The sequence below is a fragment of the Cervus elaphus genome, chromosome 22 (assembly GCF_910594005.1).
Source record: "Cervus elaphus chromosome 22, mCerEla1.1, whole genome shotgun sequence".
NCBI classification, from domain to species: domain Eukaryota; kingdom Metazoa; phylum Chordata; class Mammalia; order Artiodactyla; family Cervidae; genus Cervus; species Cervus elaphus.
The window spans coordinates 9,568,822-9,586,948 of record NC_057836.1 but is presented as its reverse complement, the minus strand read 5'-3'; the positions used below and the strand labels follow the sequence as shown (position 1 = coordinate 9,586,948).

The 18,127-nt window shown below is 51.2% G+C and overlaps 1 protein-coding gene across 1 annotated transcript in view; it reads right to left on the bottom strand.

The window, feature by feature from the left end:
- Positions 1-5,688: 5,688 nt before the first annotated feature.
- The window catches only part of NPTXR (neuronal pentraxin receptor), a 42,307-nt gene continuing 29,868 nt past the window's right edge, over positions 5,689-18,127 (bottom strand). Inside the window, exons 3-6 of the mRNA XM_043880786.1 lie at positions 14,287-14,515; positions 13,111-13,358; positions 10,299-10,478; positions 5,689-9,983 (exon numbers count right to left, since the gene is read on the bottom strand). Of these exons, the coding sequence (XP_043736721.1) occupies positions 9,759-9,983; positions 10,299-10,478; positions 13,111-13,358; positions 14,287-14,515 (882 nt within the window). The 3' untranslated portion in view covers positions 5,689-9,758. The remainder of the gene's footprint in view (positions 9,984-10,298; positions 10,479-13,110; positions 13,359-14,286; positions 14,516-18,127) is intronic.

Below are 18,127 nucleotides of genomic sequence, written 5' to 3'. Positions count from 1 at the left end.
AAATGACATCCAGATGCATGGCCTGGCATTTGAGGCTGCCCCCCACCATGGTGTGGGCACCTCCATCACCTTCTGTACTTTATGCTCAAGCCACCCTAGCTGTCATGGCTCTCCACACACTCCACGCCGTTCCTCACCTCCCTGCATCCTTTCCGCCCACGTTCTGCCTCTACCCATTCCTCCTTTTGACTCTATTAGCCCATACAGTTTTGGTCTTCTGTTGCACACACTGGGATCCTGTCACTTGCAACCAGAAGAGTCCTCTGTACTCCCATCTCATCCAGGGCACGTGCCTATCACTGCTGTTCTCCACTGTTTTCTACTTGACTTTAATTCTCCGTCTTTCCCCGTGAGTTTCCTGAGAGCAAGGGCTTTGTCTTGTTCATCTCCGCATTGCTGTGTTTCACACAGGACCTAGCAGAGAGTAGGTGTTTAGTAAATGTTTCATAAATAAATGAGGTAGATAGGATCCTACCCTACTTCTTCAGACTCAGCTCACATCGATCCCCAAGATCCAGCCTGTGTTCTAGCTGTCCCCTTTCATGCACTGCCCCTGCGGTTTAGGATGGTTGATGGTGGACACCCTGGAATCAGTTAGCAATTGCATTGGCTGCAAGTCATAGATAATGGAAAAATCATGATTTAAGATGACATACATTTGTTATTTTTACAGTTTTGGAGTCAGGAGTCTGAAATGGGTCTCAATAGGCTAAAATCCAGGTGACCCCAGGGTTGTTTTCTTTCCTGAGTCTCTGCAGAAGGCTATTTCTTTCCCTTTTCCAGTTTCTAGAGACTTCCTGCCTTCTTCTGACAGAAACTCTTCAGCCTCTTTCATTTCTGAGGACCCCTATGATTACCTTGCACTCAACCAGATAATCCTCATTAATCTCTTTATCTCAAGGTCATCTGATTAGCAACATTAATTCTATCCACAAACTTATTTCTCTCTGCCACATGAGAACATAGTCACAGGTCCTAGGGGATCAGGATGTGGACATCTTTGGGGGAGGGGCATTATTTTACTTCTTATAGTCAGTATGGGTAAAATTTTCACACATAATTGAAAAGAAAGTCTATTCTGTAGTTGCGCTGTTAGGTCAAGTCTGTTTACCATTTTGTTCATATGTTTTATCAGTTCAGTTCAGTTTCTCAGTTGTGTCTGACTCTTTGCAACCCCATGGACTGCAGCAAGCCAGGCCTCCCTGTCCATCAACAACTCTCAGAGCTTGTTCAAACTCCTGTCCATCGAGTCAATGATGCCATCCAACCATCTCATCCTCTTGTCGTCTCCTTCTCCTCCTTTCCCAGCATCAGGGTCTTTTCAAATGAGTCAGTTCTTCGCATCAGGGGGCGAAAGTATTGGAGTTTCAGCCTCAGCATCAGCTTCAGCATCAGGACTAATTTTCTTTAGGATTGACTGGTTGGATCTCCTTGCTGTCTAAGGGACTCTCGGGAATCTTCTCCAATACCACAGTTCAAAAACATCAATCTTTAAGCACTCAGCTTTCTCTATAGTCCAACTCTCACATCCTTACATGACTATTGGAAAAACCATAGCTTTAACTAGACAGACCTTTGTTGGCAAAGTAATGTCTCTGCTTTTTAATATGCTGTCTAGGTTGGTCATAGCTTTTCTTCCAAGGAGCAAGCATCTTTTAATTTCATGACTGTGGTCACCATCTGCAGTGATTTTGGAGCCCAAGAAAATAAAGTCTGTCACTGTTTTCATTGTTTCCCCATCTATTTGCCATGAAGTTATGGGACCAGATGCCATGATCTTAGTTTTTTGAATGTTGAGCTTTAAGCCAACTTTTTCACTCTCCTCTTTCACTTTCATCAAGAGGCTTTTTAGTTCCTCTTCACTTTCTGCCATAAGGGTGGTGTCATCTGCATATCTGAGGTTATTAATATATTTCCCAGCAATCTTGATTCCAGCTTGGACTTCATACTTACACTGAAATTTTTTTCTTCTGCTGGCCCTATAAATCATTTAGATAGGTATGTTAAAATATCTCACTACAATTATGGATTTGTCAACTTTCCCTTTTATTTCTATCAGTTTTTACTTTATATAAATAACTATAAAGCTGTGTTGACACACACATGCAAATTTATAATTATCTCTTCCTAAGAGACTGACTCTTTATCATCATGAAATGGGCCTTCTATCTCTAGCAGTGCTTCTTGGCTTTAAGTCTACTTTGAAGTAAGTATAGCCATGTCAGCGTTCTTTGTTCATTTATTTGTTTTTGGCTGAGCTCTGTGGCATGTGGGACTGAAGTTCCCTGACAAGGGCTGGAACCCAGACAGTCTGCATTGAAGCCCGGAGTCTTAAATACTGGACCGCCAGGAAAGTCCCTACACCAAATTTCTTTGAATTAGTGTTTGCGTGGTACTTATTTTTCTATCCTTTTAATTTCAACCTTTCATAGACTTACTTTAAAGTCCAGTTTGACAATATTAATATTTTCATTGGAATATTTATCTTTTCACATTTGATATAATTAACCACTGACATTAAATTTAGGTGTAAATCAATAACTTCACTATTTTCTACTTATCCCTCCCTTTCTGTGTTCCTTTTTCTTTTTTTCCTTTTCTGGCCTTCTTTGGATTTTAATTATTCTGGTTTTTTTTTTTTTTTTTCCTATAGTTAACTTGTTAGTTGCATATTTTTTTTACAATCTTTTTACTGGTTACCCTAGGAGAATTCAATATTGATACTATGCTTGTTAAAGTCAAACATAAAATTAATACTGTTTTCAGGACCGTGCAAGGATGTTAGGATATTTTAGTTGCATTTACCCACTTTTTAATTCTGTTGCTGCCATGAATTTTAAAGCTCACAGGACATAATTTTTTCCCAATCAATATTAGCTTAGATTTATCCACATATTCCCCTCTCCTTTGTTCTTCATTGGAATTTCCATATTTCCTTTTCCTTTCCATTTTCCCCTTCTCCCTAAAGCGTTCTGTCCTTTAAGAGAAACTCTGTTGACAACAAAAAGCCTTGGTGATAAATATCTGTTTTTTTGTGTATGTGTCTGAAAACATCTTTTTATCATCTTTCTTGTGGGATCTTAGTTCCTCGGCCAGTGATTGAACCCAAGCCCCAGCAGTGACAGCGCGGAGTCCTAACCACTGGACTGCCAGGGAATTCCCAATGTCATCTTCATTTTTGAAGGGTCTTCAGTGAATGTGGAATTCTAAGGTGGCAATTACTTCCTTTCAGCATTTTATTGTCTTCCTTTGTTCATCCCTTCTCTTGAGAAGTTAGCTGTTGCTCTGGTCACTGCTCCTTGGAACATCATGTATCTTTTTTCTCTGGGACCTTTTAAGAATTTGTCTTTCCTTTACAGCTGTTTCACTATCAAAGCCCCAGTTAAGGTTTTCTTTGTGTTTCTCACCCTCGAAGTTCCCTGAGATTCTGTTTATTTATTTTGGCTGTGCTGGGTCTTTGTTGCTGTGTGCGGGCTTTCTCTAGTTTCGGTGAGTGGGAGGCCCTCTCTAGTTGCTGAGCAGGTTTGTCCTTGCAGTGGCTTCTCTTGTTGCAGAGCACGGGCTCTAGGGCGTGTGGCCTTGAGTAACTGGTGCAAAGGCTTAGCTGCCCCATGGCGTGTGGAATGTTCCTGCACTAGGGATGGAAACTGTGTACCTTGGAAACATTGTCTATTCAAATTTGATTTCTGCCCTATTTGCTCCCTCCCTTTCTGGAGCTCCTCATATTAGAGATTTTCATTATGTTCCATATGAATCTTATGCTTTTTCCCCCCTGTACTTTCTGTTCTTCCCCCTCAGTCTTCATTAAGGACTATTTCTTTTGAGATCTCTGATGGAGTGCACAATTCCTTCTTCACCTGTGTTTGATCTGCTGTTAGACCTGTGTATTAAGCTCATGAGATCAGTTAATGTATTTTCAGTTCTGGAGTTTTCATTTGATTATTTTTTAGTTTACAATTCTTTTTCGAAATTCTATTTGTCATCTGAATTCTTAGATATATTAACCATGATTATTTTCAAAGCCTGGGTCTCATAACTCCACTATATGAATCTCCTATACAGATTTTTAAATATTAGACTTTTAATTTTGAGACAATTATAGATTCACATTAAATTGTAAGAAATAATAGAGTTTATGTTCCCTTTCTAGTTACCATCAGTGGTAACATCTTGCAAAGCTATAATACAGTTTTATTACCAAGATACATTGATACAATATTATTTCAGTTTCTGCAGCTTTCCTTGTACTCATGTGGATGTGTGTGGATGTGTGCATATGTGTCTGTCTTGAATATAGCGTATTTATTTACTTCCATGCAATTTTATCACATGTGTAGGGCTATTAGCCCTTAACAATTTTTTTTTTCACTCTTGATTTCCAGTCATTCAGTTTTGTCTCTAGATATGTCTGATCATTTCTTATGGACTGCCAAACCTCGTGTGGCAAAAATACATGAGTTTGGATGATGCTATCTTCCTCCAGAGAGAATTTACTAGCTGGAAAGGAAGAAATGCCCCTTGGAGACCTCTGACCATGAATGTAAAATGAGAGTCAGCACACATCACAGCCCTGTGCTTTTCCACATCAGCGTTCAGATGTGCAGGTGCTGGCAGGAAGCAGGTGGACAGCGGGATTTAACCACGGTTGGATGGTACCAGCTGAGTGGGACAGAGGGAAAGAGGGTGTTGTAAGTAAATCGGTGGAAGAGAGGATAAACAAAGCAAATCTGCCTGCAGCTTCATTTTGCTCAGTGCTAAGTGATGAAAAGCAATGTTTTAAAACAAATCTGGATTCGTTCTGGAGTCGAATGCAGAAAGCACAGTTTTTCAGGTTACTCAGTGGACTTCAAACATGGTTTTCCTGTTTGAACTGCTGCTTCCAGCTATCCCCTTGCTTCATGGGGGTGAACTCCTCTTATTGGAAGTTTGGGAAACTTTGGAAAAGCCTGAGAAGGCTGTTCTGCTGGTGTGACTTCCTGTAACTCCAGACTGGCCCCCTGGCATTTCCCGGGGGCCATCTGAGGACAAGGTCTAACCAGGAGCAGTGACAATATTGATGGGGCAGGAGGGTGGCAGCTGCGCCCCTGCGGTGGTCTACACGGAGAGGGCTGGGGCCCAGATCAGCACCTCTCAGGGTGGGCTGAGCCCTGGAGGGGTGGCTGGGGGTAGCAGACCTTGACGCTGAGAGTCAGTCTAGTCTCTGATGCGAGTCCCAGGAGTCCAGGTAGACCGTGAGGAGGGGACAGGTTGAAATACAATAGGGCTCCTCCCACTCCACCACCCCATCTCCCCAGGACCCCAGGGGATGCTCTGGGGACCCAGGAAAGTAATTCAAGCAGATTGGGTCTCAGGGAACAAGTCAGGAACCTGGGATCCCGTAACTGGGGCATGAGGTGGGGATGAGGTGTTAGGAATGAGGCCAAAGCCCAGTTATCAAAACTGGGACACTTTCCATGTGGGACCCGTGTTCTTTACATCCTTCCTGCAGAAATCCTGGAAACAGGGGTGTGTCTGCCCCTGGGACCTGGCAGAGCCTGTCAGGTTAGGGGGGCACAGGTAGGGCTGGGTGAGGCTTTGGCATAGTGAGGTGGCACCCCTTCTGTCTTTGCCTACTGCCCTGCTCCAAGTAGTAGCCACTTCATTCCTGCCCAGCACCCCCAGGGTAGCCCCACCTTTGCAAGAAGAGCCTCAGAGTAAACATCACGTTTATTTTGGACATTCAAATTTACAAAAACAAAAAGTAACAAAAACCATGACATAGCACACACACACACACACACACGCACACACACACACATACAGACACATGTTGCATCTCATGTCACTTTATATACAAAATCAGGCGGGGCGGGGGAGGCGGGTTGCCAGTAGGATGCACTAATTTCACAGTGTCTGACAGCTCGACATGCTCATTCATTGCTCAGCCTGGGCCCACATGAGCCCCTCCCCCACCCAGCAGGGTCAGGGGCCAGGGGGAGGGGTTTGGAGTGGCAGGCAGTTGGGACAAAGACGGTGAAGAGAATGATTCCACCTTTTGGGGAGGGGGGAGCAGTGTCCCTTCCCCAGTTTGCTCAGAGCAAGGATGCTGGGAAACATAGTAAAGAGGGGACCCTTTCAGGGGGCTAGGACCACTGCATCATGGAGTGAGCACTGAATGCAGAGTCAGAAAGCTGGGCTCAGGTCCCCCAGTGTCCCAGCTGGGTGGCCACGAAGACTGCTCATCCTCCCTGGGCCCTGGCATCTTCATCTGTAAAGAGGGCTTCGGAGCCCTTCCTGTCCACACCTGTGGTCCCAGGTATTGCACAGATGTGGCAAGGTGATCGGCCTCTTGGGATGTTAGTTAGGGGCACCATGTGCCACAAGGTGGGAAAATCTGGCAGATAAGAGCTCTGAAGCACCTGGCGCAGGGCTGGGCCCAAAGCAGGGGTTTGAGAAGGGGCAGCTCTCTCCCCTTTGCAGCCTGGGACTCTTGGGAGACACCCAGCTTCCTCTCCCTTTTCAGCTCTCCTGGAAACTCCAGCCAATGAGAGAAGGGCTAGGCTGTGAGCACCCCGCACAGGGACAAGCTCCCTGAAGGGGCTGAGAACCCTCCCTTGGCCTCACCCAAGGGGACCCTGGCCCAGGGGCCAGTCCACCCCTCACCTTTGTGTTCCTCTGGGTCAGGGTGAACAGGCTCAGGAGCAGTGGATGGCCAAATCCCACTCCACAGGCAATGGCAACACCTGTCCCCTCAGGCTGAAGGGTGGGCCTTGGATGTCACCGACTTTGAACTCTGGGTTCCATCACTTGTGGGCTGATTGACAATGGGCAGGTTACTTAACTTCTCTGGGCCTCCATTTCTCTACTTGTACAATGTGGCTGAGAACAGTCCTACTTAGAACTGCTGTGAGGGTGAATGAGTTGATCCCTGTGAGGTGCCCAGCATGGCAAGTTTACAAGGGTGTAACAGACATGGTTCCAGCCTCATTTTCAGCTGGGACTAGCTCGAGGACGCAGCTGAGCACCTCTGCTCCTCCCCGTCTTTTTGGCGTGCCCGGGAGTAGCTGAAGATCAAAGCTGGAGTCCAAACAACAGGCATTCAGCAAAGAAGGATAATCAGTAGACGGAGGAGTGGGGACTTGGGACATTCATCATTCTGGAATGGGAATAGGGACCCAGGCCACTCACCGATGGCCCAGACTCAGAGCCTACACGACAACATCTCTGGTTTTGTTCCTGTTCTCTCTGGAGGGCTGACCAGGGTGATTCAACACAGGTCAGAAGTTTCACGATCACCATGACAAAGCATAAAGGACTTGGGATGATGTTTCTGGGTGGGCTCGAGTGACCAAACAAATTCTATCACCTCCTTCCTAAGATTCTTTCTTTCCCTTTAAGGCCTCCACAAAAGCTGCTCCCTCAAAGACAATAACAGAAACCCAATAAAACCCAGTGTTCCTGAAATCTAAGTTCCAAATTTCGCCGTCACCCCAGCAACAGCGTATGTCATTATGAGATGCTTGACCCAGCACTGGGGCTGATGTCATTGGCTGTTACCAGGGCAACTAGATCTGGCAGGTTCTGGCTAAAGCGCGCCATCCCTCCTTCTAGGGGGAGTTGGGCTGGAAGTGCTGAATGGTCTATTTGCACTCTTGAAATGGAAACGAGGATCCGGGGGCTAGAAGCAACAAGTCTTGGAAAAGCCTCCATGGCCCTGCGCCCCACAGTCTGTAGCTCAGGCATCATGCCTCAGGCTAAGTGGATGTGGGGAGCAGAGACAGGGAACCAAAGGAACAAAAAGCCACCAGTGCCCATCTGACTTAAGTAACCAACAGCTGTCCAGACACCCGGTAGGTGAGTGGGGAGGGACCCCAGTGTTCTCAGCTCTCCATTTCTGCCAGAGTGCCTGGAGATCACACCTCTCCCACCCTACCTTCCAGGGATCAGGGGTGGGAATGCCAAGATGTCTGTATGTTTCATACAGGAAAGTGGTCCAGTGTTGGAAAGCATTGTTGGAATGTTGGAAAGCATTCTGACCCCTCAAATGTCAATCCTCTTAGGTTTAGGCTGGACTCAAAAGACTCTCACAGGCAAGAAGTATGGTGTGGGGGAAAAAGCACTGGGTTCTAGTCCTGGCTCGGCTCCATTGAGCTGTGTGACCCTGTGCAAGTCACTTGCCCTCTCTGAGCTCCTCATATGAGCAATAAGAGGTCAGACTGGGTGGCTTTTCTCAGCTTTTGATATTCTTCCATTGTCTTGGGGGAGCCGGTGGGGACTCAAGGGTAGGGCCCAGGCAAGCCACCAGCCTTTTGAAACACTCAGATGGGCAAGGGTGCCAGGCTGGGGGTGATCCAGAAGAGCTGACCTTAACAATCTGTGTATGAGGTTGGTCTGCTTTGACCATTGCCCCTTGCCCTTGACTCTCTGGAGCCAGCTGCTGACCCTGACCCGTGCCTAGCCAGATCCCATATGCTGCCCAGCCCCAGGGCCTGCCCCTGCTATGCTCCTTGACCCCTAGGTAGGTTCTCAGGCTTGTCCCACCCTATCCACCTGGAATCATAGACCATCCCACTTTTGATCTGGAGAGCTCTCAGAAATGACCAAAGCTCGCAAATGAGGAAGGCCAGCTGGAGAGGACAGGGACTGACAGCAGATGACACAGCAGGCTGGCAGCAGAGAAGACCAGAACCAGGGGCGCCTTCTCATCCAGAGCCCTGCACACCGCTCCATGCTTCTCCCTGCCCTCTCCGCTTCTTTCCTTCCCCAAAGGCTGCAGGGACATGCAGAGCGGGTCAGTACTGTGGCTCTGCCAGAGCCTGGGTCTCCTGGGGCACATGCCTCTGTCCCACGCTATCCCCTCTGTGCCATGCTGTCCCCTCTGTCCCACGCTGTCCCCAGCCCAGGCTGAAGTGGTCCAGGCCCTGTTCTGGTCACAGAAGGCGCAAGGTGACCATACCAGTGGACGCAGCCATGGGTGGGCCTCCTGCGATCTTGGTCCACAACCCTTCAGGCTGGAGCTGGGAAGGGAATGTCCTGGAAATTGAGGTGGGGCTGGGCCAGGCATGGAACCAACATTCAAAGCAACCATTCAGCACACAAAGAAACAAGGAAAGAGGAGGAAGAAAGGGTGCAGGTGGGGGGGGGGTGGGGGGGGGGAGAAGCTTCGTCAAGATTTCCCCTGCCCATGACTGGCAGCTGGTGGAAAGATGGAAGGGGGTGATTCTGAGTCTCCTGTGTGGTTCTGTCATTTCCTCTCAGCTGGGGGACAGCTCCACAGCCTGCGATGGCCTTGAAGAGGAAGGGGGCACACCTGCCTCATGGAAGAAAGGGGACAGATAACCATCCTGCCACTGAGACAGTGAGCCCTTTGCCCATACACAGCCCCATGGATGGTGCTGTGCGATCAGTGGAATCAACTGTGGTTGACGGGTGAGGGGACACAGGATGAGAGACGGCTCCACTCTAACGCCAGTGGTGGCGGGAGAGCCATGGGCTCTGCGATGCACTCCCTGCCAGGCCCTGGACTCACCCCAGGCTTGACCTCTTGACTCGAGCTGCTTGTCCCCATTCAAGTGGGATCAGAGGACAGACATCAAAGGCAGGGCATTCTGGAGGTGTGGGTACAGGTGGGGGAAACGGGAGGCATGGCAAAACAGGAGGAGTGGGGTGAAAAAGGAGACCAGTGCGTGTGTGAGTAGGCTAAGGAGGGAATGCTCTCCCGCCTCGGAAGGTCCCCAAATTGGCAGGCAAGGGAGGGGGCCCCCCCACGAGGTGGCCCCTCAAGCCTTGGCCCTGCCCTTGCAGACATCAAAGGCGGCCTTCGTTGCACCCCCAAAGGCCTCCACTAGCTTGTCCTCCCATGGGAGGATGTTGCCCAGCAGTGGCCCCGTACAGTTGGCAATGCCCAGGACTTGGGTTGGTGTCAGGGCGTGGTCCCAGAGGTTAAACTGGGCAATGTCACCCACGAAGGCCTGGGTGGCATCAAACCGGCCGCCTAGGGTATCCTGGACCAAAAGAGCAGAAAGAAACAAGAAAGACATGGAGTGAGGGAGCAGAAAAGATAAGCAGGTGCTCAGAAAGTCAAAACTCTGTCCCTGCTGAAGCTCCGCCCCCTCCAGGTTCTAGCCCCGCCCCAAGGTCCTAGCCACGCCCCAAGGTTCTAGCCCCTTGGGCCGGTCTCACTCAGTCTGCCCATCTGCAGAATGGCTGGGTCAGACTGACGGCTCACTTCTGTGCTCTCAGGGACGCTCCGCCTACCCCTCCTCCTGAGGCGCCCTTGGTGGGTGGGATATCTAGCTGCATCCCACCCTGACCCTTACCTGCTCCTGGCCCAGGATAAGGATCCCATGAGGCTTGATGGGGTGCCAGGCGGCCAGGTTCTCACCAGAGCCCCGCAGGTCCCCATCCTGGTAGGCAGACCACAGGCCATCCCTGGTGGTCCAGGCGATGCAGATGTGGTGCCAGCCATTGTCCTTCAGGCTCAGGGGTAGCTGGGCCACCTGGAAACACGTCCCCCAGCCCCAGGTCAGAGGTGCCACAAGCCCCAAGGCTGGAGCAGTGGGATGAGGGATGGGGAGACCAGTGTCCCTCCTTCTAGGGGCTTACCCAAGGTCTGACCCTCCCTGTCCTCCCAGCCCAGTGTCTTTCCACAATGTAGCAATATCATCAGGCACTTCACTCAGATCACAAGGGACTACTCAGTATTGGTTTTCGGTTGTTTCTAGGTAGTTTATTCACTCTGACAGGCCTGTAAGGTCACACAGGGTGGGAGTTGTATCTCACAAGCCTCCCTTCCCTGAATATCTCACATAGTGCCCGGCACACAGCTGGGCTCAAGAAGTGCTGGGAATGATGGAACAAGCCTTGGACTCGGAGGCCAAGCGCTGTCAACCAACACCCTGTAGGACCCTGGGGAGGTTGCTCGTTCCCCCCCGGGCCTCAGTCTCATCCATAAAGTCAGGGGCTTGGGCAAAGGATGGCAAATATGCAGCCACCTCTGCCTCCTACTCCACCCAAGGCAGACATGGCTAATCAATCATGAGCCTAGACTAAACCTCGGAATCTTTCTCATCACAGTGCTCTTGGAAGGCACTGCTGATTGATTGGAGTTGGCCTGTGAGATGAAAGGTACTTGCTGCTTGTGGATTTGGGGCTCCCAAGGGCTCTTTCATCTCCTAGGTTCTCCGAGATCACAATTTATTACAATATTCTCTGAGGCCTACTTGATGCCAGGCCTTGTTCTGGACACCGGGGGATATGGATCCGGTCCTAAAATGAGCTGAGTCTGCACAGGAGGGGAGGACTTCAGGGACAATATCACAAGACAGAGTAACGTAGGGGCCATGTGGGAGACACAGAGGCCGTCAAGGCCCAGAGGCAGAGAGGAGTGTGGGAACAGAAGATGTGAAATCTAAACACATCTGAAGTATAATGAACTCTGGAAATTCCACTGTAAGGCCCCCCAACCAAGGTGGGGGGCGGGTGGCCGGTTTGCACAGCAGGGGCAAAGGATTAGAGACTGGAATAAAATGAGAACTGTGAGTAGCTTGTGAGGCTGGTACTCAAAAGGCACCAGAATTTCAGGAAATTGGGTTGCCTTGTGCCCTGTCCAGGGTGCTGAATTCCTTCTATTATACTAGAACCAATTGCTACCATGGGCAGAGCCAAGGATGGCAGCCAGGGGGGTTATGAAGGGGAACTGGGTAGCATGATCTAGATGTCACCCAGCTACCCTCTGATGGACTTAGAGGGTAAGTGTGTACTGGGCCACAAGGGAAATTCACTGTCCTGTGGGCTTATCTCTTTCCTCCTCCTCCAGGACACCCATGAAAGGCACCTCCTGCTGAGCAGGGTTCTGCTGGGTGTCAGCCACTCCCAGCAGTTCTATGTGGCTGTGGGCTGGTCACAAGTGGGTGCAGTATATGTTCTCTGCATTTCCCAGGGCATCTCAAAAGACCAGCATGCCATCAAGACCCAAAGCAATATGTCAGGCTGGGGAAGATATCTGCAGGGAATGGAGTGATAAGATGCTCACCTTGCTCCCCCTTAATCACCATGCCCCTGCTACATCACTCCCCCTGTCTCCCCAGCTTGTCCTGCCCTGTCCACTCCTGGGAGAGTGGTGACGGGGTGGGAGTCCTGGGCATGGGGAAGATCGGTGACCCAAGGGCAGAACAGTGGAACCCAAGACCCCCAAATCACATCATCACCTCTTCACCAGCTTTGTGGCCAGGGTGTGTTATTTGCCTTCACTGAACCTCAGCTTTTCCATCGCAAAATGGGGATAATAGGGTGTCTACTTCCTGGGGCTGTTGGGTCAAGGATGATAATATGGGTAAAGTACTAGCACGGGACTTGGAGTAATAAAATGGGGGCACATTTATCAAAGTTTGTTAAATGCCAGGTTCTGCTCAAAGCCCTTTACATGTATTTAAGCCATTTAATTCTTACCACAACTATGTACAGTTGAGGTTATTATTATTCTTGCTTTACAGATAAGCAAACTGAGGCACAGGGAGGGTAAGTGACTAGTCGAAGGTCACACAGTGGGTTAGCGGCAGAACGAGGATTCAAATCCAGCATTCAGGCCAGAGCTTGACCATGGCACCAGCCTACTCGCCACGTGAGGGGAGGGGCATGGGGCTGACTGCAGGGGGGAGGGGGACAAGGAATCCACGAGCACTTCTGCCCTTCCTTCCACCTCCCTCCCCAGAGAGGTCCTAGGACCTCATTTGCTGCTCTCTTCGTTCAGGAGAATGAGCAGGGCCCTGGGGGCCCCATAGGTGCCCTGCTGTAGGAAGCACTTCCAGTCCTGCGCCCACAGCCAGGTTGCTGGGGAAGTCTCTTAATCTCTGTGATCCTCACATGCTCCTCTGTAAACAGCACACCACTGACAGCCTCTCTTGGACAGGAGCTCTTATCCTATCAGCCCCAGGTCTGGCTTATCTTGAATTCCCAGAACGCAGCCTGGCATGGGTTCGTCCATCTTGGAGGCATTTCATGCGTGCTGATTCTGCTGAGCAGGAGAATGGAAACGGCCCGCCCGTCTGGGACCAGCACAGTGCAAATGCTCCTGGCAGGGTCCCCCCTGCCTCACCCCGATCCCTCCGGCTCTGCCCAGCCCCCGCTCACCTTGTCATTGATCAGCAGCTCCATGGGGTCATGGCCCGCCTCCAGCAGCACAATTTCGTTGGCCTGCCCGGGTACCGAGTAGGAGAAGGGGGTGCCCTGGCCAGTGCCGCCAGACCTGGAGCGCAGCCACATGCAGACGGTGAAGGCGTAGAGCTCGGGCAGTGCCTTCCGCACGCGGGCGTACATGTAGTTGTTGCGGATGGGAATGCTGATCTTGAAGGCATCTGGGGGACTGTAGGCCGAGGACCCTGAGCGGGGTGAGCAAGGTGAACACGGTGGGGGTCAGTGGACACGGATGGGGGTGGTGGGCAGGTCATACTCCAGAATGAGGGCTACTAGCCCCCTGGAAACCTCACCTTGTCTGTAAGCCTCAAGGGTGGTTCTCACCAAGTTTAAAAGATGAAAGCTCCCTGAGACTTCATGAGTTCTAAATTCCTATTTTTCAGATGAGGAAAATGAGGCCTGGGGAGAGGAAGTGAACTTTCAAGGTCGCGGAGCAAGCCGGTGACAGCTGAGGACTGAGGAGCCAGGTTTCCTCATGCTCACACCTGTACAGTGTCCAACACGTCATGATTTTATGACCCTTGTCGTGCCAGGCCCAGGTATTGAACAAATGACAAAATTCTGATGGCAAAGGTACTCTTGAGGGTGGTTAAGAGCATGGACTTTAGAGCCAGACCTGATTTAAGGTCTAGATTCACCACTTACTGGTTGTGTGACCTTGGGCAAGTCACTTGACCTCTCTGAGCCTTATTTCCCTTATTTATTTATAAATATTTGTTTATAGTCTTATTTACAAATATAATAATTATAATAAAACAAATATTATGAATATATACATTTATACATTTTATTTATTTATTTATAGCATTGTTTATTATTAGGGAATAATAAACAGAACCACCCTTGTATGGTCTGTGAAGAGTAAACCAGCTGACATATCAAGTAGTTAGCCCACTCCCAGAATATAGTGGGTGAAAATGTGCCAGAAAATGCTAACTGGCAATGGTAACGAAACACCCCAATCATCCTCTCTGTTTCACAGCCTCTTCCCCACCACCCTATCTAGCTTTAACCTCTGGGAAACTTTTTCTGAGTGAATCTGCCACCCTGAGGACCATCCGAGGACCAAGGATGCCCTCACCCACCATGCCTTCTGTGGGGCCTAGTACCCACCATGCTCCAGTTCGGCTACCCGGTCCTGCAGGGCATCCAGCTCCTTCTCCACCTCCTGCCGCTGCTGCTGGCTGCTGTGACCGAGGGCCACGCGTTCCTTCTCCAGCGCCAGCACCTTGGCCAGCAACTGCCCCTCCAGCTCGTCCATCTTGGAGTGCAGGGTGGTGGGCATCACAGGCGCAGGGGCTGGGGCGGCCGAGAGGTTCACCCGGGCTGGGAGCTCTTGCTGCTTATGGACAGAGAAAGGGATCTTTGAAGTCAGTCAGGGGGAGGATGGAAGGAGACAAAGTCCCAGAGATGCCCACTGCCCCTGCTTGAGTGACCCCCGCTGAGCCTCAGCTTCCCCATATGTATAATGGGATGGCAATGCCTGCTTCAGGCAGTGAATGTGCACTGGGGGTCCAACAGCAGGCTGGCTGCTGTCCTCAGGACATCTCAGCCTCTGGGGGCCAGCAGTGGAGAGCTGCAAAAGTCCCCCAGAGGGTCCGACGTGCAGTTGGGGTTGAAAGCCACTGCCGAGCCCTTCATCACGGGAAGGCTGCACCCTGATGGGTCCTTGAAGAGGTGGGCTGTCCTGATCATCACTTATTTACATGCCAAACTTTTCCCAGATGGCGCAAGACTCTGTGTGGGTGCCGGGCAGACCCAGGGGCACAAACCAGGGGTACTGGAATAGGGCTCCAGTGCTGCTGTGATGGGTGGTTAAGATCACAGACTCCAGAGGCAGGCAGCCCAGGGCTCAAATCCAGCTTGAGAACCAATCTGCTGTGAAGCTTGAGGCAAATGCACCCATCTCTCTGAACCCTTGCTTCCTCTCAGGCAATATGGCACAACTGTAACTATTTAGAAGGGTTGTGGGGATGATTAGGTGGTAAATGCCTGTGAACAGTGCCTGTTTACTCTGCTGTCTAGAGCAGGGTGTTCGAGGGTGGTCTCAGACACCCCCCTCCCACCCAGGATGAGCATAAAGTGTCTTAGAGTCCTCCTTTGGTCTGTCTTAAGACCCCCACGGGAAGAAGAATTGGAACAGAAGGCAGGGAGTCTTTCCTTTCCCCTCCCCTGCTGGAGGAAACCCCTTCTGGGATGGAGGAGGGCAGCTGAGGCCATAAGTCCTGATTCTGGGAGGGGAGAGTCTCTGGTAGACACGTCATGGGAAGATGAGTAGGAAATGAATAATTCATTGAGCTTCTAGGAGCCAAATTAGACCAGTTCTGCCCGCTCTCCCCTCCTCCATGCTCCCTACTGACAGCCTGATGCTTCCTCACTGTCCTGGGGCTCTGCTGGTTCCCACTTCACCTGCCCTGGGCCCCGAACACAGGCTTAGCCCCAGATCTGAGCTCATTGAATTCTCACGATTCCTTCACCGAGCAAATATTCACTGAGCACCTCACTGTGGGCCAAACAGAAAACCAAGAGCACAACCAAGCATTCCCTGAGCACCCTGTGCCTACAGGGATGGCCCCACAGCTCAGGGGCAAGCACAAGAGACCCCTCTCAGCTTCACTGGCCCAGCCCTGACCTTGTCAGTCATTTGCTGTGTGACACTGGGCAAGTCCCTTAACCTCTCTGAGCTCTTTTTTTTTTTTTCTCCTAGCACTGTGATGAGAGGATGAATGTGTCCCCTGCTTCAAAGTGCTGGGGGTGGAGAGGGCAGTGCAGGCCAAGGGTCACTGCCACACTCAGCACCAGAGAGAAGGGAGCTGCCACCACAGACAGTGATGGGACCAGGCACTGGGTTCTGCCACTGCACCCCGAGAGCGGGAGCAGGTGGGTTCATCTCTCTGGGGTCATTTTTCCTCCTCTATAAAGTGGGGACTTGGAACATTGGACTTGCAGGCCTGTGGTCAGGATCAAAAGATGGTGCATAGCGGGAGCTCCAGCTTGACCCGGTGTGGCCACCTGTATCCCCCACGGTGTCCCACATGCGAGGGCACAGTCATCCACCTATGCAGACATCTGCTTGGTCCACCAGGTGGGGAGCCCAGGGGCATGGATGGATGAACTGCTCAGCACACACGGCCCCAGCCTATTACACGAATCTTCACTGTCCACTGTCTGGAGGGCTCCTTGGAATCCCCAGGTGCCCACGAATCCTGACTCTGGTGCTGACTAAACACAAAGCCTCAGTTTCCCCTTCTGTAAAATAGGGACAACCGGCCCCACTCTGATCACCCACAAGACAGATGTGGGAATGAAACAGTGGAAGTAACAGGTCCTTGTGGACGGTAAAAGCAGAATGCATGGGACTTCCCTGGCAGTCCAGTGGTTTAAGACCCCATGCTTCCACTTCAGGGGGCCTGGGCTCGATCCCCGGTCAGGGAATGAAGAGCCTGCACACGGTGCGGTGTGGCCAAAGAAGAGAAAACAATGCAAACTGTGAGGCTTGAATACATCAAGTGACAGGGAGCTTGCTACCTCCAGAATCTTTCCTTGATCACAGACAGCTCATGGAGCGACAGGGCCAGCCACCCACTGCATCTGAGGCAGTGGGACTTCCAGGAAACCTTAGGCTGAGGCAATTAGCTCATGAAGTGCCATCTACGTCAGCACTGGAAGGGCCGGGGCCAGGTCTCCTAGAATGGGCCCCCTTCTAGCCTCACTGACCCTCTATCCACTGGGCCTACCTGGGCACTTCTGAAGGAGAGTGCGCCAGGCACCCCCCCGCCCCAGCACTTTCCAGGTATTTATTCATGAATCCTCATAGCCACTCGTTTTGGTTGGCACTCTTAGTGTCCCCATTTCACAGATGGGGAAACCAAGGCAGAAGTCCTTTTGAGGGGCTGAGCAAAGCTGACCCCTCTGGAGCCGAAGCCTTCTCTATCCTGCAAAGTGTCCTCCTCCTTCAGAGGGAGAAAGACCTGCCAGGAAGGAACAAGGACGTCAAGTGCTATTTACACAGACGCCGTTGCGGGGAGGCACGGCACAGGCTGAGGGAGGTGGGCACACAAGCTGTTCTTTTGTCAGAGCCGCCAGCTCTGCCGCCAGCAGGAAGGCCAGGGAGGAGGTGGGCTCACCGGATCCCATGTGGCCCCCTCCCCACCCCGATGTCTGCATCAGAAGAACATGACTCCCCCCACTTACCCATCTGTTGCAGGCACAGGCTGTGATGCGTGGGCTCTGGGCCTGATGCCAAGTGGGCCCCCAGCCCAAGATGGTGGGGAGACGACGCCATCACCCCACGCGGGTCCTGATGGGGGCTTGAAACCCACACTTGTCGTGCTTGGAGTCCGGGGTGGGGTTTGGTGGAAGTACGTGGGGCCTGGAGCCAGAGCCCAGGGTTCCGGTCCAACTCAGCTAACGTGCTGGGCTCATTAGCACTCGGTAACAAGATGCTAACAGAGGCAGCTGTCCTCGCTGCCGCGCACCGCGTGCCAAGTCCTGCACTCCGGAAGTACCCTGCAAACATTCCACCAGCCCTCTCAACTATCTGGGGAATTAAGGAGCTCTGCTTTTCAGATGAGAGAGCAGAGGCTCAGAGAGGTGAAGTCATCTGCCTGAGGTCACACACTGCCAAGTTGCAGAGCCAGGACCCCAGTTCAGCCCCTTCTGACTCCAGAACCTCTTCTTCTTCAGTCTTGCCCTGACAGTCTGCGTCTCAGTTTGTCGATCTGCCAAATGGGTACAGTGCCAGCTGTCCTGCCCGCCTCAAGGGCCGGCAGAAGAGGTTTCAGTGGCCGTGAGAAGGCTGGGACGATCTGGCAGGTGGTGTCAGACCCTGGGGTGGGGCAGCTTCACAGAGGGGCTCGGACAGAGGGACCTGCCTAAGTGGGGGAGCTCTGGGGCTGGGAGGGAGTGGGGAAGACCTTGCCACCTTGTCCCCATGTGGGGTCTGCTCCTTTCC